Source organism: Alexandromys fortis, unplaced genomic scaffold (assembly GCF_014885135.2).
Source record: "Alexandromys fortis isolate MF-2015 unplaced genomic scaffold, M_Fortis_MF-2015_v1.1 scaffold_119, whole genome shotgun sequence".
Lineage (NCBI taxonomy): Eukaryota > Metazoa > Chordata > Mammalia > Rodentia > Cricetidae > Alexandromys > Alexandromys fortis.
In genome coordinates, this window is record NW_026067991.1 from 3,509,120 (window position 1) to 3,528,698 (window position 19,579).

Consider the following 19,579-nt stretch of genomic DNA (forward strand, 5'->3'; position numbering starts at 1 on the left):
CAAATTAGAGCCCTCCAAAATGCTTTTGCTTGGCCAAGAGTGTTTTCAAAGAGCTGCCTGCTGTTCAGAAAGAGTCCTAAGCAGCTGGCTTCACTGAACTGTAGAACAAGCAAAAGCATGTTAAATAAGGATTAGGGGCTTTCGGCAGTTAACTCTAAAATGGTAGATGTTTTCCCTGGCTCGGTTGCTGGCCTTCCTCTTAATTCAGCAGGCATGCTTGCCCTGTTAGAAAGGACTCCCAGACCTCTGTGGTTCAGGTTATTTTTCTCCCCTCCAGAGGGAAAGATATGATTTTAATATAATGAAAGATACATGCCGGTTCTAAAAACAGGCTGTACTAATTTTTGGTTGTCTGCCCATTTTCGAGTCCCAGTCCCCTTAGGGCCAATCAGCCCAAATTGATGTTAACTAGAATTACATTTTATGAGTGAAATGGGCCTTAAAAAGGAGGTTGTTTCCCTCGATTCTGGACGCAGTGGTGTTTCTAATGTGGGTTGTTTTCATGATGTGGTTGATGACTGTGCAATCTTTAGCACCATGGAGTCTGCACCTACTACAAATGTTTGCCCTGTTCCGTTGTCACCCCTTGCTTGCCTTCTAGAAGAGGAAGGCATGGTCTTCACCCTCAAAAGGCTCCTATAGCTTGTCCTCTGGGGAAATAAAACTGGTCATCCCAGAGGTTTCTGAATACATAGCCTTGCATTGGTCTCTCTGTTGTATGGTTTAACAGGCCACATTTTCCTCTTCAGTTAGAACCTTCGTGACTGAGTTTAAGTTAAAGAAGACTTTTCTCAATACTACTGTGGAAAACCATTCTGACACTCACGAGGTTGAAAACAAGATCGCTCAAACCGTAAGTTTCCCCAAAAGGATGCTTCGTGCCCAGCCTTTGTTCCTAGACCAGATTTCATTCAGAGTTGGTCACTACTCAGGGTCACCCTTATCCCCCAGATTTGCTTTTGTACTTAGAAGGGAAAGTTCACAGTGAAGTAGAAAGTGTCTTGGAAACAGAAGAAAGGTGTTGGGATCTGCGGGGTCCAGGAAGTGTTCGGCTTCAGATCCATCTCCATGGCAGTCTTGTCTGCTAGGCTGTTTCTTTTTCCTGTGCAAACACATGCCCATCAGATAGAGTGTTTGCCCTGCCCCAGTGCGGGATTGGGGCGAAGAGGAAAGACCCAGGAAACCCTTGTGCCCCGTCTGCTGTTGACACCTGATATGACTTTCTCCTTGTGTTTTCAGAGCTTAGAAAGGACACTCTTTCACCTTGAGGGATGCCAGCGGCCTGAAACTAATTTCAATTACCCGGGCTTGTGAGCTCACAATATAAATTATCTAGGGACCTTGGATGCTGCTTTGCTTTCATATCTGAAAAGAAAAAAATGGAAAAAAAAGAAATACAAACTAAACTCGGGCAATATATTTTGTTCTCAGTTGCTGCCCAAGTCAAAGATTTGGTGTTTGGGAACTGAAATTTGCCATTATACTAAATTAGAGATGAAATTAAATTAAATTAGATTTAGATCTGCTGTTACATTAAATTAGAGTTTATGTATTAGCCAGGAATTAGGTGTTCTTATAGGACTGTGGATTTTATTTGTATCTTAATTCCATGTCTCTGTCTACTGAGCATTTAATCTGTGACAGGGACTATGCTAGGTGCTCAGACCTATAAGAGGGTCAGCCACACATGTTTCAGATGGAGGACCTGGAGGCTCTGGAAGTTGGTGGCATTGTCTGAGTCAGCATTAATTGGAAGCAGAGTTGAGAGCAGTCCCCTAGGTCACCTGTGTAACTAACTGCAAGTGTGCAGGTTTCTAGGAGCACCCCAAATTTCAGGGATTTACTGGGAGGACCCACAGAACTTATTGGAGGCCAGTATCTCCATATAGATGGTTCATCACACTAAAAGGCTTTAAGTTGAAATTAGCTTAGGGACAATATGCATGGGGCAGAGTCTGGGGGTCCCAAATGCAGAGCTTCTAGCTGCTCTGCCGCTGTGGTGGTATTGCCATTGATGGTACCTCTTGCCAACAGTGTGGGACTGTATGTCGTACTGCCAACCGCAATGCTCGCCTGAGCCTTGGTGTCTGAAGCATTTATTTGGCCTTTGCCATATAGAAGTGGTTGACCGTCCATATGACTGGCTTCAGTCCCTAGGCACTCTAGAGGCTGAGCTGATGCCCTATGACCAGAGTTCCCTCTGCTGTCCACACGATGAGTGTGATCACAGGGCTGGTGACAGGGACTATGGCAAATCCTCTGGCATGGCCCAGCATTTCCACCTTAATAAAATCGTTACTATCAATAAGGACACTCGCAAGGGCAGAGGCATGACCTCCCTAGTCAGAAGTAGATTCGTGGCTGCCGCCTGGCTATTCTGCAGGTAGACATTAACTTCTCATATAGTATAGGGGGTGAGAGCCCTGTGCAAAAGTACAGTCCTTTATGTTCCACTGTAGCAAGCAGATTGCCTAAATACTTCTTGTTTGTTTGGTCAGATATCACCATATGATACACTGAGCCAGGGGCTGGAGAGATGGCTCAGAGGTTAAGAGCACTGGCTGCTCTTCCAGAGGTCCTGAGTTCAATTCCCAGCAACCACTTAGTGGCTCACAACCATCTGTAATGAGATCTGACTCCCTCCTCTGGCGTGCGGGCATACATGGAGGCAAAATGTTGTATACATAATAAATAAATAAATCATTTAAAAAAATGATACACTGAGCCAGGATGTACCTGACCCCAACTAACATAAAGAATTAAACGCCATCGGGGACACCACTAGCACAGGCTTTCCCAAGATGGCGTTCTGCTCATACCTGGATAAAAAGGGCAATAGTAAACCATTGCTCTTAGCACATAAAGCGATGGCATACAGATCTACCACCCATTTGATAACATCCCACACTTGACCCCATCTTCCCAAGTCAGGGGCTCTGAAACAGTGGGTCTGCCCAGAATGAGATATTGAGACTCTCTGCTCCATAAAAGGAGCCCCCAGCTAGGCTGTGGAGAGCTGGTAAGAAGGCAGGCACATTGCTTTCTGTGGCTGAGAGTCTTTCTGCTCTCTCTGCAGCACAAGGCAAACACATCGCTCTTAATTTGTTCTCAACAAAAGAGCTCTTGACCCACGTCATGTGGTTTCCCACAGAGCGTCTTTCTGAGGAAGACCTACCTTTTGAGTTAGGTCAGCTCATTGTAGATTATGAGGAGCCTGTAGGGCCCGTCAGACCTGGGGAGCCGAGAGGAGCTGAGCCTTTCCAGTGAGCTTGTGTTCTGTGCAGTTTTGTTGCCTGCGTTTTTTCAAACCCTGGACCGTAGGAGGGATCTTCTCCTTTGAAAATGTTTTGTTTCCGAGGGGGCTGCTCTGAGCATCACTTCCTGCCGAGAGTTCCCCACTATTCGCGCTGCTCCCTTTGTTCTGGGGGAGCAACAGAAAGACATTCGGGAGGGGAACACAAGGTTGCCCTGCTCTGGGTAAAGCTGCCTGCTGATAACTTGATGGCTGGAAGCTGCTTATTTTATCCTGAGCACTGGGAATTGCTTCTTGGTTCAGGGATTTTGTCTGACAGCCTTGTTCTTGGTTTCAGTTAAACTTGTGTTTCTCGACGTTGCCTGGTTATATCCGATCTACAGTCCGTGTGTCTAGGTAAGAAACAGAATTTCTTAGGCTTGCGAATGGAGGTCTGTGGAATTTGGGGGGCTGTTCCCACATGGGTGATCAAAATGAAGTCAGTCCCTGCCTTATGACCAGTCCACTGGGTAACCCAAGGTCGCTGGACCTTCATGCTCTCCAGTTCTTTCGCTGGAGAATGGTAGTAGCATTTACTTGCAAACGCCTGGGATCCATATGCCGGTTAACTTTGACTTTGCCCACAGAGAGCCCAGCACAGTGGTGATCTCGCTGCAGTCCACCTTCGCCCTGGCCTCCAACGTGACACTCTTTGACCTGGCTGATGGAATCCAGAAATACGTCAACTCCTGCAGGTCCTCTGCTGAAGTCTGCCAGCTCTTGGGGTCTCAGAGGCGGATCTTTAGAGGTAAGGGGGGATTCCGCTAGGACTCACGTAAACCAGAGAGACATGAAAAGTGTTCAGGGCTTAGGCCCAGGAAAGCTCCATCATGGAGCCTGACTTTAGAATGTCTGAAGCACAGGCTTTCACGGCACCCAGAGGCACACAGTTCTTTCTGCACATGACCTTTAGGCATCTGGTGCGGGCAGCCAACTCTGTCTGTTTCTTCTATACAGCACGGGGTGAGAAGATGCTACAGGAGCTGACAGAACCCAGAGATATCCCTCCTGTTTCCTAGGGAGACTGAAAGTGATGTACAGAGTGTGTAGACTTGTCAGTGATCCCACAACCTTCATAAGGTGATTACTAAGAAAACACAAAGACCCATTGCAGGGTTACCTGTCTTTTGATTGTTTCCTATCATTAAAAAAAAAAAAAATAGGCGAGCCGGGCGATGGTGGCGCACGCCTTTAATCCCAGCACTCGGGAGGCAGAGGCAGGTGGATCTCTGTGAGTTCGAGACCAGCCTGGTCTACAGAGCTAGTGCCAGGACAGGCTCCAAAGCCACAGAGAAACCCTGTCTCGAAAAACCAAAAAAAAAAAAAAAAAAGGCAAATCGGAAGACTGCTCAGCAGGATTTTCCCAGGAATGCCGTAATGACGAGGATCTCCCTTCCTCGGTCCTTGGCTCCTTTGTCAGAGGCTCTTGGCTCGTGTTAGGGGAAGGCCAGTGAAGAAGGCATTTAAAGACAACTCTGGAAGGCACACTTGCCTCTTGTGGGGTAGTTTGACATCTGGGAGAGGAAACTTGCTGCAATCAGAACCGCCTCTAGGCAAAGACAGAGCTAGTCCCTGTTGGCGCATTGTAAGTGATCAAAGTGGACTCTGGTTAGTTTGTTGTACCCCTGGATGAGAGCTGGCAAAGGAAGGAGAGCCTAGGCTAAGCCTCCCCATCTGGCATCCAGATGTTAGACACAAGCTGAAGGTATCGGGTTTTGGTGCCATATCCGCTGGTTGGTCTAGGGTATTCCCAGTAGGTCAGGGTTTCATAACTGCTGGTCCAAGGGCTTCCCTTGCATGGGCGAGTGCACCGCAGAGCTTTGGAGTTGGCGCTTGTCCTTCCATTGTCAGAGAAGCTCCTGGGGGCTGCTGCTTAGTAATGGGGGAAATGGACGGGACCGGGGAGAGTCAGAGTGTCTTGTTTCAAAGTCCATGCCCTGTTACAGTGTGCTGGAAACTTTGAGGCTCTCTGGTTTTATGTTTTTGTTTCTCTTGCCAAGGACTCAAGGGTACCATTTTTTTTCTTCCCCCTGAGGTAGGTACCCTACAGTTTGCTAACCATCTCTGGACTGCACTTTGTGTGGTCAGCGTTGAGCCAGGGCACTTTCCTGTTGCCAGCAATGCATCTGTGCCTTGCAGATTAAGTGGGTGGTTACATGGATTTGCAAGAACCTGTTCCTAGCTGTGCCTGCTCACTCAGCTGCATTGCTTGGTCTGCCCCCATGTGGTTTATGGGAAGACTCCAGTCACCAGTCACTGGTCACCTTGAGACCATCCCCACTGCTCCTTTCCAGTCCCTTGAGAATAAAGACAGTCGCGCGTATTAGCCAGGATTGGGCCCACGTCCCCGTTTTTCCTCCAGACCTTCTCTAGGTTTGACCAAGAGGTCCAGTTCTGTCTCTTGGTAATTTTTCTGGAGCTAGAGAGGTAGTAGACCAGCAGGCGCTACACATATGGATTTCCAGCCTCTGGGCAGCGAGGCTGCCCTCGACATTGTTACTGGCAAGCACGGTTTTCTCCTCCAGTTCCCTAGATGTCTACCTTCCTTCTTTCAAAGTCCTCTTGTTCTTTTGGTCTCCTGAGGTTTAGGGACTGTGGAAATCCCCCGTGGAATGCCTCAACCTTAGACACACGTGAGTGCCCATTGTCTGTTTTGCTGGATGCTAATGTCCAGGAAAGACCGTGGGAATTGTGAGTGCCGAAGTCTCCCATCACCAGGGATCGACTGAAGTGAGACTCCGCAAGGTCCTGTTGGGTGGCTTTACGAAAGATGTTCTTTGTGAAGGCTGAAAGTGGCTCCTCGTGGGGTGGAGGGGGGGGCAGCACCTGCCCTCCCTGTTCAAACAGGAGTCTGATGCTGGGCAGGAAATGCCTGCTTTAACATGGCAATGACTGTCTCTGCCAGCAGCCCAGATCAGTTGAGAGGATGGAAGGAAAATTTAACATTAGCTTCCAGAAAATACCTAATCAGACCAGGCATTTCCCAGGCTAGGATGGCCTGAACAAGGCTGTATCCCAGAGGTGTTACTCTCTGTTAACCAGTTGACTGGCAGAGCCTTCAGAGAAGTAGGATAAGAGGTTGTGGAGGCTGAGGTCCTCCCTGGTGCCAGCTCTGCAGAGTTTGCCTGGTGAGACTGTTTCCCGTTTAAGTTTCCTCTTAAATACAAACTTTTCACAATGAACAAAGGAACTCCGATTTAGCACGTCAGCTGCACTGATAAAGGCAGGAAATTCTGCACTGAGAATTGAAGCTGGACCCTAACTCACCCCGCTGGGGCCAGGCTGTCTCTCAGAGGGGTGGATGCTGGGAGCTCCACGTGGGCTGTTAAGCCCTGGCATCAGCTCGCATCACCAGAACTTGCCCAGACAAGGGTTAATTTTGCAGTGTCAATAACAGGATCCTTCTGAAGAGCTTGGGGTCTTTTCTCTGAGATAGAAGAGGGGATACCATGCCTACAAAACTGACACCCACTCTTCATTGTACAGCAATGCACATACCGCCTGTCTCATTGCTGCTCTTGTCCCACGTTAAACTCACTGTTGGCCCCCATCAGCAACAGCACACATCTGACTTCCTTTGCCGTGTACATGTGTTTCTGTCGAGTTGGTTTCATAATCCTGTTCCTTCTGTGCACCATTTCCCAGTGCCCCTTTGTCTATCTCGGGTAGTGAAATGTAGCCTTCATTGTGTTTGCTGTATAAAACCTCACAAAGGACTGTGTGCCCAGCAGTGGATGCTTTTGCTACTGATAAACAGGTTCTTCATCACCAGTGAGGTAAATAACACTCACAAATGAACATGGAAGTGCCCTTAAAGCTGGCCTCCTTCCTTGCCTGCTTCTGTTGATGGTGGAGTGACTGACAGGCCAGTAGGGCCACCACCCCACCCCCCAGCCCACACATGCTCACTTGCTGGTCTCTGTACTGAAGACCCTATGCTGAATAAACCTCAAGAAACCACCACCATAGTGGGAAGACAGCCAGACAAACAGCTTCCTACCAGCCTGAGGAGCCAGATTCCCATTCAACCCCAGCCCTGTAATCAACCCGAAAAAGGCAGCACACGGGGGCACAGCAAGTTTCCCTACCCTAAGGAGTCGTCCTAGGCCCCTGAGGACACACAGAGCCCAGATATGCTTCCACTTGAGACTGGTCTGGCCGGAACTGGTCCAAGAGCTCAACTCCCTAAGAACATAGTCACATTTTCTGGGTTTGTTCCAGCTCTCTTACCTGCCCCAAGACCCAGTCCTTTAACATGAGGGTACAGAATAAGCCACACAGAGGCTGCGTTTGTAGATTGGGCAGTGCCTTTTCCTTCCTCGGTTTGGTTTCTCCGCAGGGAATGCTTGTGAATACTTATTTACCGGCAGTGACCCGGAAACAAGGTGCAGAGGCTGTGCAGGTCCTCTGGGAGGAGTATGGCTCCGAGGAGACTCTCAACCTCTTGAAATAACAAGTTCATGCATTGTAAGGTGTGAAGACGAGGTTTGGTTTGGTTTCACCGTCTTGTTTTCCCATCTCAGCGGGCAGCTTGTGCAAGCGGAAGAGTCCAGAGTGTGACAAAGAGACCTCCATCTGCACCGACCTGGATGGCGTGGCGCTGTGTCAGTGCAAGTCCGGCTACTTTCAGTTCAACAAGATGGATCACTCTTGCCGAGGTAGCTGTGGGTCCCTAGCAGTTCTAGACACCTTCCTGAGCTAGGCAGGTGCAGCACATACCATGTGGGTGGGCTCTGCTCTGGCTGAGATGTTTCTAAATTAGGAGTAACTGGTTCTTGCTATTAGGCTGGCGGCAGGAGTGGATACAGTATCGCCTTGCATGTATCTACTGCTGCACGCTAGTCTAGCCAGTCCTGCTCAAGAGGAAAGAGAATGGAAGATATCAGAGGGGTTCCCTCCCATCCCTTCCAGGAAGCGATCGCAAGAGTCCCCTTCACCTCCCTTCCAGTTAGAAGAGGTTAGAAAAATTGTTCTTATCCCAAAAGCTTTGCCTGTTGCTTATTAACCATTACGGCGAAAATACAGGCTCAGAGTAGGGCCTGGGTTGGGTCTTTCAGGGGCCACTGTGACTCAGTAGTGAGTGTACTCAGTGATGCTCAGGACACCCAGGACACCCGGGACACCAGAGCCACATTCTGCCTCACTGATTAGGTTTCATCTTAAGCAGCCACTTAGTTTCTCTGAGCCTCAGTTTCCACTTCTTTGAAAGGAATGTGGTGACATTTCATCAGCTGTCCCAAGAACGACAGAAAGCCGTATCTAAGGCTGTGCTTTGAAACCTGTGGGGACTTGCTCTTGTATTTATCTAGGTTGCTGTGCATTTGATGGGTTAACATTTTAAAGATTTCTTGGTGTGTTGGAGAGTAGAAATCTAATTCTGCCAGCCTTTTTAAAAAGGGTTTTTTTTATTTATATTTTATATATGAGTGTACTGCTTGTATCCCTGCAGGCCAGAAGAGGGCATCAGACCCCACTAGAGGTGGTTGTGAGCCACCATGTGGTTGCTGGGAATTGAACCCAGGACCTCTGGAAGAGCAGCTAGTGCTCTTAACCACTGAGCCATCTCCCTAGCCCCATTCTGCCAGTCTTTTAGAAGAAGTGGAAGACATTCACTTCATTTGAGACAAAGATCACGCTCGATGAGTGTGGTCCAAAAAACTTGCCTTAAAATCAATTTTATTCAGACCTGGAGTGCTGTGTGCCCTGGCTCTGAAGCCTGCTACAGTCTGTGGTGATCAGCAAGGCTGGCAGATAGAGACTACTTTCTTACAGAGCGCCAGCTCTAGTTACAGTGTGAATGGCACAGATTTCCTGCTCAGCCAACACCTTCTTAGTGACGGATACATGGGGATCCTAGAGAAAACTCACATACAGGGGCACGGTAGCATGTCACTGGGGTCAGGACTTCCCCTTAGAAGACTCATTTAATCAAAAGAATACAGAAATATATTCGGGACAGCCCTTTGATCTTAGACCTTAAACCTTAGACCTTCTGATGGTTTAGGTTTAGATAGAAAATTCTCTTGAGGTCCCACGTCAGCCTTCCGCGTGGGAACTGTGATAGGTTTAGAAGAACACCCGCTTTCCGAGCTGGGCTTCAGGCCTGGTGTGCTTGGTCCCCAGCCCCTCATGGCTGTGCCAGACTGTTGCTTTGCCTCAAAGAAACCATGCTCCCCAACCCCTTCTTATCTGCTTCTCTGCCCTTCTCAGAAATGGGGGCTGGAGCTCAGCTGCACGTGGGAAAATGATGGCACTGAAGTCAGTGTGTGTTGTGATACTGTGTTGTGTGCTGTGTGTTACCAGGACCATAGGTGTGCAGAGGAGCTGGCCTCATGAACCTAGTGGCCTTCAAGAGTGGCCCTGCCGGCCACCCTTGCTCCTGACTGGCTTGGGCCACTTCTTTCTACTTCCAAGTCAGCAATGTCCTAACTGTCTCTTAGAGGCAACCTTGGTGGCATTGGGCAAGCCTCTGTAAGAAGGACATCTCCTTCAATTTTATATGTAGCTTTGGAATTATGGCAAAGGCAGTATAGTGATACCTGTGAGACTGTAAGAGGCATGTGTGTATACATATAAACACTTGACAGTGTATAACTTGAATTACAGCAATTTAGACAAAAACAAAAAACAAACAAAAAAACGTACACATTTCTTACTCCTCTGCCATATAGAGATCTGGCCAGATTTGCCATGACTTGAGGGGAGAAATGAGAAATGATCTCATTTTGTAGCCCAAGCTCACCTAGAACTCGATATAAAGGTAGCTCCGCTGTGCTCAAGCTCAGGATCTTCCTGTCTCAGCGTCCCAACGATCTCAGGCATATGTCGCCGTGGTCCTTTCCACGTTCTCATTTTCAGTATGTGTGCCTTTAAGTGACACAGGTGCCACCAACTTTGTTTACCTGGTAATGACCAAGAAGCAGCCTGGGAGAACCTTGACTTACCTTGGGGATTGTTGAAGTCCCATGAGGCCCCATCTCAAGCAGTGGTCGTGGGCCTCTCTCTAATGAATGGATTCCAGAGTTTTGTGAAATCTAGCTCTGCCATGGGCTAGCAGTGACATCTTCTGGCCATTCGTGCTGGAGCACAGACATTTAAAATTAAAATATGAGTCCTTCCTGGGTTTCTCCGTGCTAGCAACCTCCCCCCCTCCTTCTGACTGGATTGAGACTAGCATTTATAAAAGGTATTTTTGGGGGAGGGGCTTTGTATTTAAAAAAAAACAGGTGTCACTATGTAGAACTGGCTGAACTTGAACAGAGATCTGCTTGTCTCTGCCCCCCTTAGTGCTGGGATTAAAGACATGCACCATCACCCCTAGCAAAATTTTATTTTAATTTTATGTGTTTGGATATCTGTATATCAGCTACACATGTGCAAGTAGCCTAGCAGTCCAGAAGAGGGCGTCATGTCCTCCACAGTGGGAGTTACAGATGGTTGGGAGCCCAACGCCTATCTCCTGGCATAGCCGTAAATGCTCTCAGTCACTGAGCCTTCTCCGCAGCCCAGATTCTAAGTCTTGGTCTCTTCAGATGACAAGCACCTCAGGAGCCAAAACTGTACTGAGGATAGGACTTAGCATGTTGTAAGTAGTGTTCACATATCTATTAAAGTGACCACAGGGCAACAAATATGTCTTGGGATCAGTACATCTCGACTTTGTGTCCTGTGAAGTAGTTATTCAAACTTCATCACGTTCTTTAAGCTTGATTTTGAACCCTTAGCCGTAGGAGAAACCCAGTGAAGCCATGCAAATTCTGGCCACATTTGTTCTGTCTCTAGGGCTCTGGGGTCAGAATCCCTCTGGGGTATGTGCGAGGAGGAACTGGGAGTGTCTTTACCGGCAAGGTTTCCCCTAAAAGTCCCAAGAGCAGCACCGGGCACACAGGAACACACACGATGAATACACCCTTTAAAAAAATATTTTCCATGTATATATTTGTTCATTTCTTCGTTGTGAATACATACATGTGGTGGTCAGAGGACAACTTGATGGAATCTCTTCTCTTTCCACCATGTAGGTCCTGAGGCTTAAGCGCGGGTCATCAGGCTTGGTGGCAATGTCCTTACCCAATGAGCAGCCCCACCAACCTATGTCCTTTTGATTAAAGAAATGTTCCATCAGGGAGTCAGGATACTTTTGATGCTACATGAAAATAGCTCAAGCCACCAGCTGGAGCTCATAGGCAGGACAACAGATGGCCCTTGTGCATGGCTGGGGACAGCCAAGAGTGGAGAGCGCCCACCCAGCAGATGAGGGTTGGGTGTGTAGATGGATGTAAAAATGTTTGCAGGAAGAGTGTCCGGAATAGAATGCCCTGGTGACATCAGTCCCCCTCTGTGCCGAGGCAGGCGGAGAGGTGAGCTGTCCCCGTGGAGCGCTCCTGCAGTCTGAGCCAGAAAGCATCCCTCAGGGGCTTCCCTCATCCCCACAGCCCCACTAGAGCATGCTGGCAGAGCTAGGAGGGGGAGCATGAGCGGGGGCGTGAAGCTTTCTACTCAGACCAGGAAAAGGCAGGATCACTCTGATTGTTCCATAGAGGAGTCCTTGCTTTCCTAAGACTCGAAGAGAACTCAAGGAGTCAAAGATGGGGGAATGCAGCCTCATCTCCTCTCGAAATAGGATATGATTACTCTAGCTTGTATAATAAAGGGTTTGAAACACCTATTGAAAAGCTATATAATGAACCAGGCGGTTGAGACACTGATGCCTTTAACCCCAGCACTGGATCTCTGAGTTCATGGCCAACCCGGTCTACGAAGTGAGTTCCAGGACAGCCAGGGCTACACAGAGCAATCCTGTCTCAAACAACAACAGCAACCACAATAATAATAAATATAAAATTTATAAAAAGACAAAAGATTAAAGGGGGCAGCAGGATAGCTTAGTGGGCAGGGACATGGGCCTGAGGGACTGAGTTCAATTCCCACATACCCCAAAAATAGCAGAAAAGAACTGACTTCTGAGAATTGTTCTCTGACCCCTACTTGTGCCCCACGGCATTTACACAGCCACAGTCATAGCCACACACACACACACACACACACACACACACACACACACACACACACACGTAAGTAAAAACAAATAGATAAATACAGATTTGAAAACATACTGACTGGGCAGACAGAATGAAACATACAAGTACTTTTCAAAGGAAGAAACTATTTTAACAGTGCTCAGCATTCCCGGTCATCAGGGAAAGCAAACCAAAGCTACTCTGAGATAGCACCGCACCCTACTAGAAATGGCTTGCATCAACAGATCTGACAACAAACGCTAGAGAGGATGTGGGCACAGGAACCCCCATCCACTGCTGATGGGGGTACAGATAGATACAGCAGTATGCAAGTCAGTGGGAGGTCCTTAAAGGACTAAAGATAGAACTACATGAGTCGGCTGTTCCAGTCCTGGCATCTACCTGGAGCACCCATGCCCTTCCAGAGGGATAGTTACAAGCCCGTGTTTATTGCTGCTTTGCTTTTGATAACAAGGACACGAAACCAACCTAGATGCCCATCAACAGAGACATAATAAAAATATGTCGCATATACAAAATGAAATGGAACATTATTCAGCTGTAAAGAAAAAGGAGGGGCTGGAGAGGTGGCTTAGAGGTTAAAAGCACTGGCTGCTCTTGTAGAGGTCCTGAGTTCAATTCCCAGCCACCACATGGTGGCTCACAACCTTCTGTAATGAGATCTAATGCCCTCTTCTGGCCTATTGGCATACATGCAGGCAGAACATTGTATACATAATAAATAAATCTTAAAAAAAGAAAAAGGAGAGCAAGAAATTTTCAAGAAATAGAGGGAATCAGAAGGTATAGTGTTTAGCAAGCTCACCAAATTCTGGAAGAAAAACAAAATCGCATGTTCTCCCTTATATGCCTAATCCTGGCTTGTAATGTCGACATGTATATATGCACAGCTGTAAGTATGGGTATAATATAACATTTAGAAAAGAGACCTAGTAAGGATAATGCCAGATAATGAAGAGGGTCCAAATGAGAGCAAAAAGACATGAATCTTGAAAAAGAATATAAAGCTAATTATTTGTCTAGTTTCAACTATGTTGTAAGGTTTTTTTTTTTTCTTTTTCTGTGGTGGATAACTGCATAAAAAATGTAATTAATAATTAAAGTGTGAAACCCTGTGTGAAGCCAGGTGGTGGTGCACACCTTTAATCCCAGCACTTGGGAGGCAGAAGCAGGTAGATTTCTGAGTTGGAAGCCAGCCTGGTCTACAGAGCAAGTTCCAGGACAACCAGAGCTACACAGAGAAACCCTGTCTCAAACGAACAGACAAAACAAAGATAAAAACAGCAAAACCCTAAGCGAAGCTCCAACTCTATAGAAGTTGATTGAAATGTATAGAATGGGACAGGGCAGTGTATATTTGTGTGCGTATCTGTAGGTGGAGACTGCTCGATCATTTTCTGGCCACCCAGACACGAATAATCAACCAGAATCTATATTAATTACAACACTGTTTGGCCAATGACTCAGGCATATTTCTAGCTAGCTCTTACATCTTGAATTAACCCATTTCTATTAATCTATGTATTTCTACGAGGCTGTAGCTTACTGGAAAGGTTCCAGGTCCTTCTCCTTTGGCAGCTACATGGAGTCTCCTTGACTCCGCCTACTTTCTCTCTATATCTCTGTTCAGATTTCTCACCTTGCTTACTATGCTAAACCATTGGTCAAAACAGCTTCTTTATTAACCAATGGTAATAAAACATATTCAAAGCATACAGAGGGGAATCCCACATTAGGTAACTGAGTGATGTTTTTGTTCGTGAGTTCATTACAATAAAGTGATTTTCTTTTCAAGATAGGGTCTCACTGTGTTGTTCTGACTGGTCTGGAACTTACTACATAGACCAGGCTGCTCTCAAACTCACAAAGACCCCCTCTGCCTCCAGAACACTGGGATTAAAAAGCATGTAACATCACACCCTGCTAAAGAGATATTATTATTATTATTATTATCATTATTATATCATAGATTTGGCTGGTTAGGAATGGCATGGGGGGACGAAAGGTAATGGGCATAGTGTCACATGCCCATGACCTCAGCCTTGGGAAACTGAAGCAGGAGAATTGTGAGTTGCAAGTCGGCAAATGTGCATATTTAAAGGGTAAGTCAGGTTGAAGGGAAAACTGGCTACTCTGTTGAGACTGGAAGGAAAGCGAACTTGCAAAAAGCTAAAGAGCGTATTTGACAACATAAGCCGTGCACTGAAGGTCTAAGCTCGGATCCTAACGCAGACCCAGCAAGATCATGACTCGAAAGGGTCAGAGCTCATAAAAGGAGACTCCCTATCTTCTTAGGCTGTGAGGCCCACCGAAGTTTCTCTGGGCATGCTCACTAAGAGGTTACCGTGGTATTGCAGCAGGTATAGCTTCCTGCAGGGACTTCTGTGGCTGCTGCTGCTGCTCAGGAAAAGTGAGTCTGCAAAACCCATCGCATCCACAGACCTTTCATGGTTGGTGATGAGATTGATTTCAGATGATTTGGAACAGTGTTTTCAAACTGCATTCCACAGAACTGTTGCAGCTAATGTATGCTGCATGACAGTAACATGGATGCTGGGAATATTTAGCTTCTAGCATTAGAAATGTAAAGAAGGAAAATATCATCTACACAGATGATACTGTTATGCACAAATTTGTGGCAGAACACGGGAAGCCTGTGAGACCTCCTGTCCCAGCCTGCAGGGTGTGTATCCGCCATCCAATCCCCAGCCCGTGCTCGCTTGCCCTTGCCACTCACAACTCCTCCCCACTGTGTCTCTGTCTGCTCCCTGTTGGCAGCTCTACATTCTGTGTTTTTTTTTAATCTGATCTCTTATGCGATGTGTATCAGACATTAATCATGAATCAAAAAGTGTATCATTCCTTGCAGCAAGGAATTTGGGTACGCGGTCATTTTTCATTGTCGGCATTCATTCATGCGTGAGTTTCCATCCCTGGTGTTTGGCTGAGTTATGTTAATGTTGAGAGTATCCTATGATCAGACAAGCTTGAAAACTGCTGGCCCAGGAGAAGAGCTGGGCCATCGTCTATGCAGTGGGCCCAGGGGGTTCAAAACTATGTTCTTGGCAAGGTGAAAATTAGAACACATCTAGGCACATCTGAAATCTCTGGCAAAGATTATAGGGTAAGCGCAACAATAAGGACTGGGCTCCAGAGGATGTCATCCACCACTTCAGCCTCCTCGTGGAAGAGGGCTAAGATATGTCACCTCCTCTAAGAGGCCACTGTTATTACTATTCTCTCATAACCTTCTTTTTACTGATGGGAACTGAGACACACCGAGGTCAAGAAAAGTTTCGTGATTCCTTTAAGAGATGAGATGACAACAGTGTTCAGGTCAGGATATAGATAATTTAAAAACTTTTGTTTTCTAGAATATTCTTGTGAACTTTGGGGTGGCTGGTGTTTAATTAAATGTGAGCTCTGCTCCCATGGACCCTCATGGATTTTCCTTTTCTCTTTTAGCATGTGAAGATGGATACAGGCTTGAAAACGAAACCTGTATGAGGTGGGTTCCCTATTCGCTTTTTCTGATGAAGTTGTTACAAATGTTTTTTTTTTTTTTTTTAAATACCCTAAAAGACAGAGCATCCAGGTGGATGGTGATGGCACACACTTTTAATTCCAGCACTTGGGAGGCGAAGGCAGGCAGATCTCTGAGTTCTAGGCCAGCCTGGTCTACAGAGAGAGTTCCAGGATGGCCAGGGCAACAAGAAAAACAAAACAACAAACAAACAGAAAGACAGGCCATCCTAATAGAGAATCTATCCTAAGAAAAGAAGTTTCTCACATGCATCACATTGTCATAGCTTTTGAGACTTGAATCTGAGTCTTCTTTTGCCTCTCTTGACTTCCAGTTGCCCGTTTGGTCTTGGTGGTCTCAACTGTGGAAACCGTAAGTATCCCAAAGTGGAGAATGGGGACTGGGTGGCCAGGTCAGCTGACAGCTTCCTCCCCTCTCCACTGTGTGCTCAAGTCCTGGGCTGGGTATGTGAGAAAAAGAGAGAGTAAGGCTTCTCGGGGAAGAAATAAACACCTGTTCTCTGAGCATGACGAGTCAGGCATGAGGTGGGAGGCACGGAAGAGCCCAGGAGAACCCAGGATACTCGGGAGTATTTCCTGGAAATAAGGAATTGGAGAGAGGTTTCAAAAGACTTTTGGCAGGCACAGGGGTGGCGTGAGAGTAAAAAGGATGTCCCGGGGCGGGAAAACCATTTAGGACCTTGGGGCAGCCACAGATCCATGGTGTTTTGGGACCAGTTTGAGAGTGGATGTGTCCAAATTATGGAAGGAAAAAAGATCGGTCGTGCCGCTTTAGGTTTGCAAAGTACACAAGAAGTGAGCTGCTGGGCGGGTGAGTTCCTGGGCTGCAGTCAGTGACTGCTGGGGACCTAGCAATCGCAGCCCAGGAGAGGTACATGGTTGGGAAGAAGCCACTGAGACCATAGCGAGCAAGAGAGAGTGTAAAAGTCAGGAGACTTCAGCGAAGTGCCAACTGGGACAAAGACCAGCCTGCTATGCAGTGTTGTGCCAACTGGGACAAGTCACCTGCCGTGAGGTGGAGTCTTTCTCCCTGAAGTAAAACTCAATGCGGTCAGTGGCAAGCAGGGTCCAGTCCCTTCTGAAGAACAGCTTGAGTCATTTTAGGTTTGCTTGTACTGGCATTTTTCGAGATGGAAGTTACCTTCAAAATTATGGAACAAAATTTGTCATACAGAATATGGTAGAGTTTTAAAATAATAGCAATCAAATAGTTTCCAGGTGACCTTTGTCCCCTCTTATACAGGTAAATGTGCGAATGGTGAATTTTCCAGTTTATCAGTTTGGAAATCGATGTGGTTTTATTCTCTGTGTGTTAAGACCCCCTGCAGTTGCTGTTTCTTAACTGTATGCCCCACTTTTATGTCTTCCGTGCACACATCAAGCTTAGCTTAGCCTTTCTCCCTTACCCTTTTTCCTTTTTCTTTTTCTTTTTTTTTTCTTTTTTCTTTTTTTTTTTTGAGGTATCTCTATGTAGCTATGGCTAGCCTGGAACTTACTATATAGACCAAGCTGGCCTTGAACTCCCCACAGATCCTCCTGCCTCTACCTCCTGAGTGCTGGGTTCTAGATCTATCTACTTTTCTATTCAGGAGAACAGCTGACATTCTGGAAGGTAGTATTGCATGTGTCCGTGTCCTGGGTTTTGTGCCATTGGTTTTTTTGTTTTGTTTGTTTTGTTTTTAATGATTGGCCATTACTACTGTCTGTCTAGGAAATACATACCCTGCATCCATTTATTCTCTAAACTTTTATAGCAAAAAAATAGTCAAGTCTGTTTGTGAGGATCTTAAAAATAGCTGAGCGGTGGTGGCACACACCTTTAATCCCAGAGGCAGGCAGATCTCTGCGAGTCCGAGGCCAGGCTGGTCTGCAAGAGTTAGTTCCAGGAGAGACTCCAAAGCAACATAGAAAAATCCTATCTCAAAAAAAAACAAAAACAAAACAAAACCAAATGAAAACGAAAACAGAATTTTTCTCAGGTTCTTTTACTTATTTATTTATTTATTAAAGATTTCTGTCTCTTCCCCGCCACCGCCTCCCATATCCCTCCCGCTCCCCCAATCAGCACCCCCTCTCTCATCAGCCTGAAGAGCAGACCAGGTTCCCTGCCCTGTGGGAAGTCCAAGGACCTCCCACCTCCTTCCAGGTCTAGTAAGGTGAACATCCAAACAGCCTAGGCTCCCACAAAGACAGTATGTGCAATGATAGCCTTTGCTGGAGAGGTTGTGGAGAAAGGGGTACACTCATCCATTGCTGGTGGGAATGCAAACTTGTGCAACCACTTTGGAAAGCAGTGTGGTGGTTTCTCAGGAAATTCGGGATCAACCTACCCCTGGACCCAGCAATACCACTCTTGGGAATATACCCAAGACATGCCCTATCATACAACAAAAGTATATGCTCAGCTATGTTCATAGCAGCATTGTTTGTAATAGCCAGAACCTGGAAACAACCTAGATGCCCTTCAATGGAAGAATGGATCTCTCAGGTTCTTAAGACCACTTTTCCTTCTCCATTTACCCAAGTGACCATTAAGTCCAGCCTCGATCGTCGGCCCCAGCCCACTTCAGGAACTGACAGTTTATCATTAAACTGTAGTGACTTTGATATTTACTTCAAGTTAGTATTATAAAACATTTTATGACAGCTGATAAAAATGTTACGACTTGTGATAACGTGACAAGTGGCGGTGTTTCCGTACACGCTTCGGCAGCAGACACCACCACCTACCTCCTTATCTCAGTCTGGGCCCAGCCCTGGGTGTCGGCTATGGAGCTGAGGGCACCTGGCGTCTCCCCATCGGTGATGAAAGCCCCCAGGAAGCCATGACTCATCATTTGGTGTTGTATACCACTCAGCCTGGCTGCTGTCACCCAACCTGATTTTCGTTTTCCTCTTTTAGTTTTGAGATGTGATCTTACTTTATGTGGCTCAGGCTGGCCTCCCTCCATCTCTTGAGCGCTGGGGCTACAAGTGTGCCCTACTGCACCCAGTCTCATCGATTTCCTGCAGGCAGGGACTGTCCTGCACAGTCCGTCCTCAAGCCCAAGGAAACAGATAAGCCAGCTTTCCCCAGCCACCTGCTTGACCTTGAAATTCCCCTGGTCCCAAATTCCTGGCTGCCTTACAACTCCAGTATATTCTAGGCAGAGGCTTAATCTGTGTTCTGCCTTTTAGAGGTTCTTGCTAGCGTTCTAGCTCTGCCCAGGTTCCACTCCTTGCTTCTCATAGAAAATTCCTTCAAAAGGGGTAGGATGAGTCTTTCTCAAGACTTAAATTCCTAAACGTGTGACCAGAACCACCCCTGTCCTCTGTGCTCTCTGTGCACGTCTCCTTTGTTGGCTGAACTTTATGTTGGTTCCTCTGCGCAGAAGTATAGTGTCTTCCCGATGCTTTGAGTTGCTTCACCTTTTGCTCCTCTCACATGTTTTGTATGTGTGTATGTAATATGCATGTAGTATGTATGTGTGTATGAGTGTATGTATATGTGGGTGTTTATATGTATGTGTATGTTATGTATCTGCTTATTGAGTTAGAGTCTAACATATCTCTCATACTATTCTAAAACTTACTTTGTAGCTTGAGATTACCTCAAACTCACAATCCTCCTGCCTCAGTCTTTCCAGTGTTGGGATTTCAGGCATGTGCCACCATGCCAGCCATTTTGTTCTCTTTGAAAATTTTTTTATTTTGTCATAGCATA

The 19,579-nt window shown here is 46.6% G+C and overlaps 1 protein-coding gene across 1 annotated transcript in view; it reads left to right on the forward strand.

Annotated features, from left to right (window-relative positions):
- Heg1 (heart development protein with EGF like domains 1) overlaps positions 1-19,579 on the forward strand; it is an 84,153-nt gene that overhangs the window by 48,327 nt on the left and 16,247 nt on the right. Inside the window, exons 9-14 of the mRNA XM_050159820.1 lie at positions 750-853; positions 3,591-3,649; positions 3,880-4,040; positions 7,816-7,950; positions 15,799-15,841; positions 16,191-16,228. Coding sequence (XP_050015777.1) covers positions 750-853; positions 3,591-3,649; positions 3,880-4,040; positions 7,816-7,950; positions 15,799-15,841; positions 16,191-16,228 — 540 coding nt within the window. The remainder of the gene's footprint in view (positions 1-749; positions 854-3,590; positions 3,650-3,879; positions 4,041-7,815; positions 7,951-15,798; positions 15,842-16,190; positions 16,229-19,579) is intronic.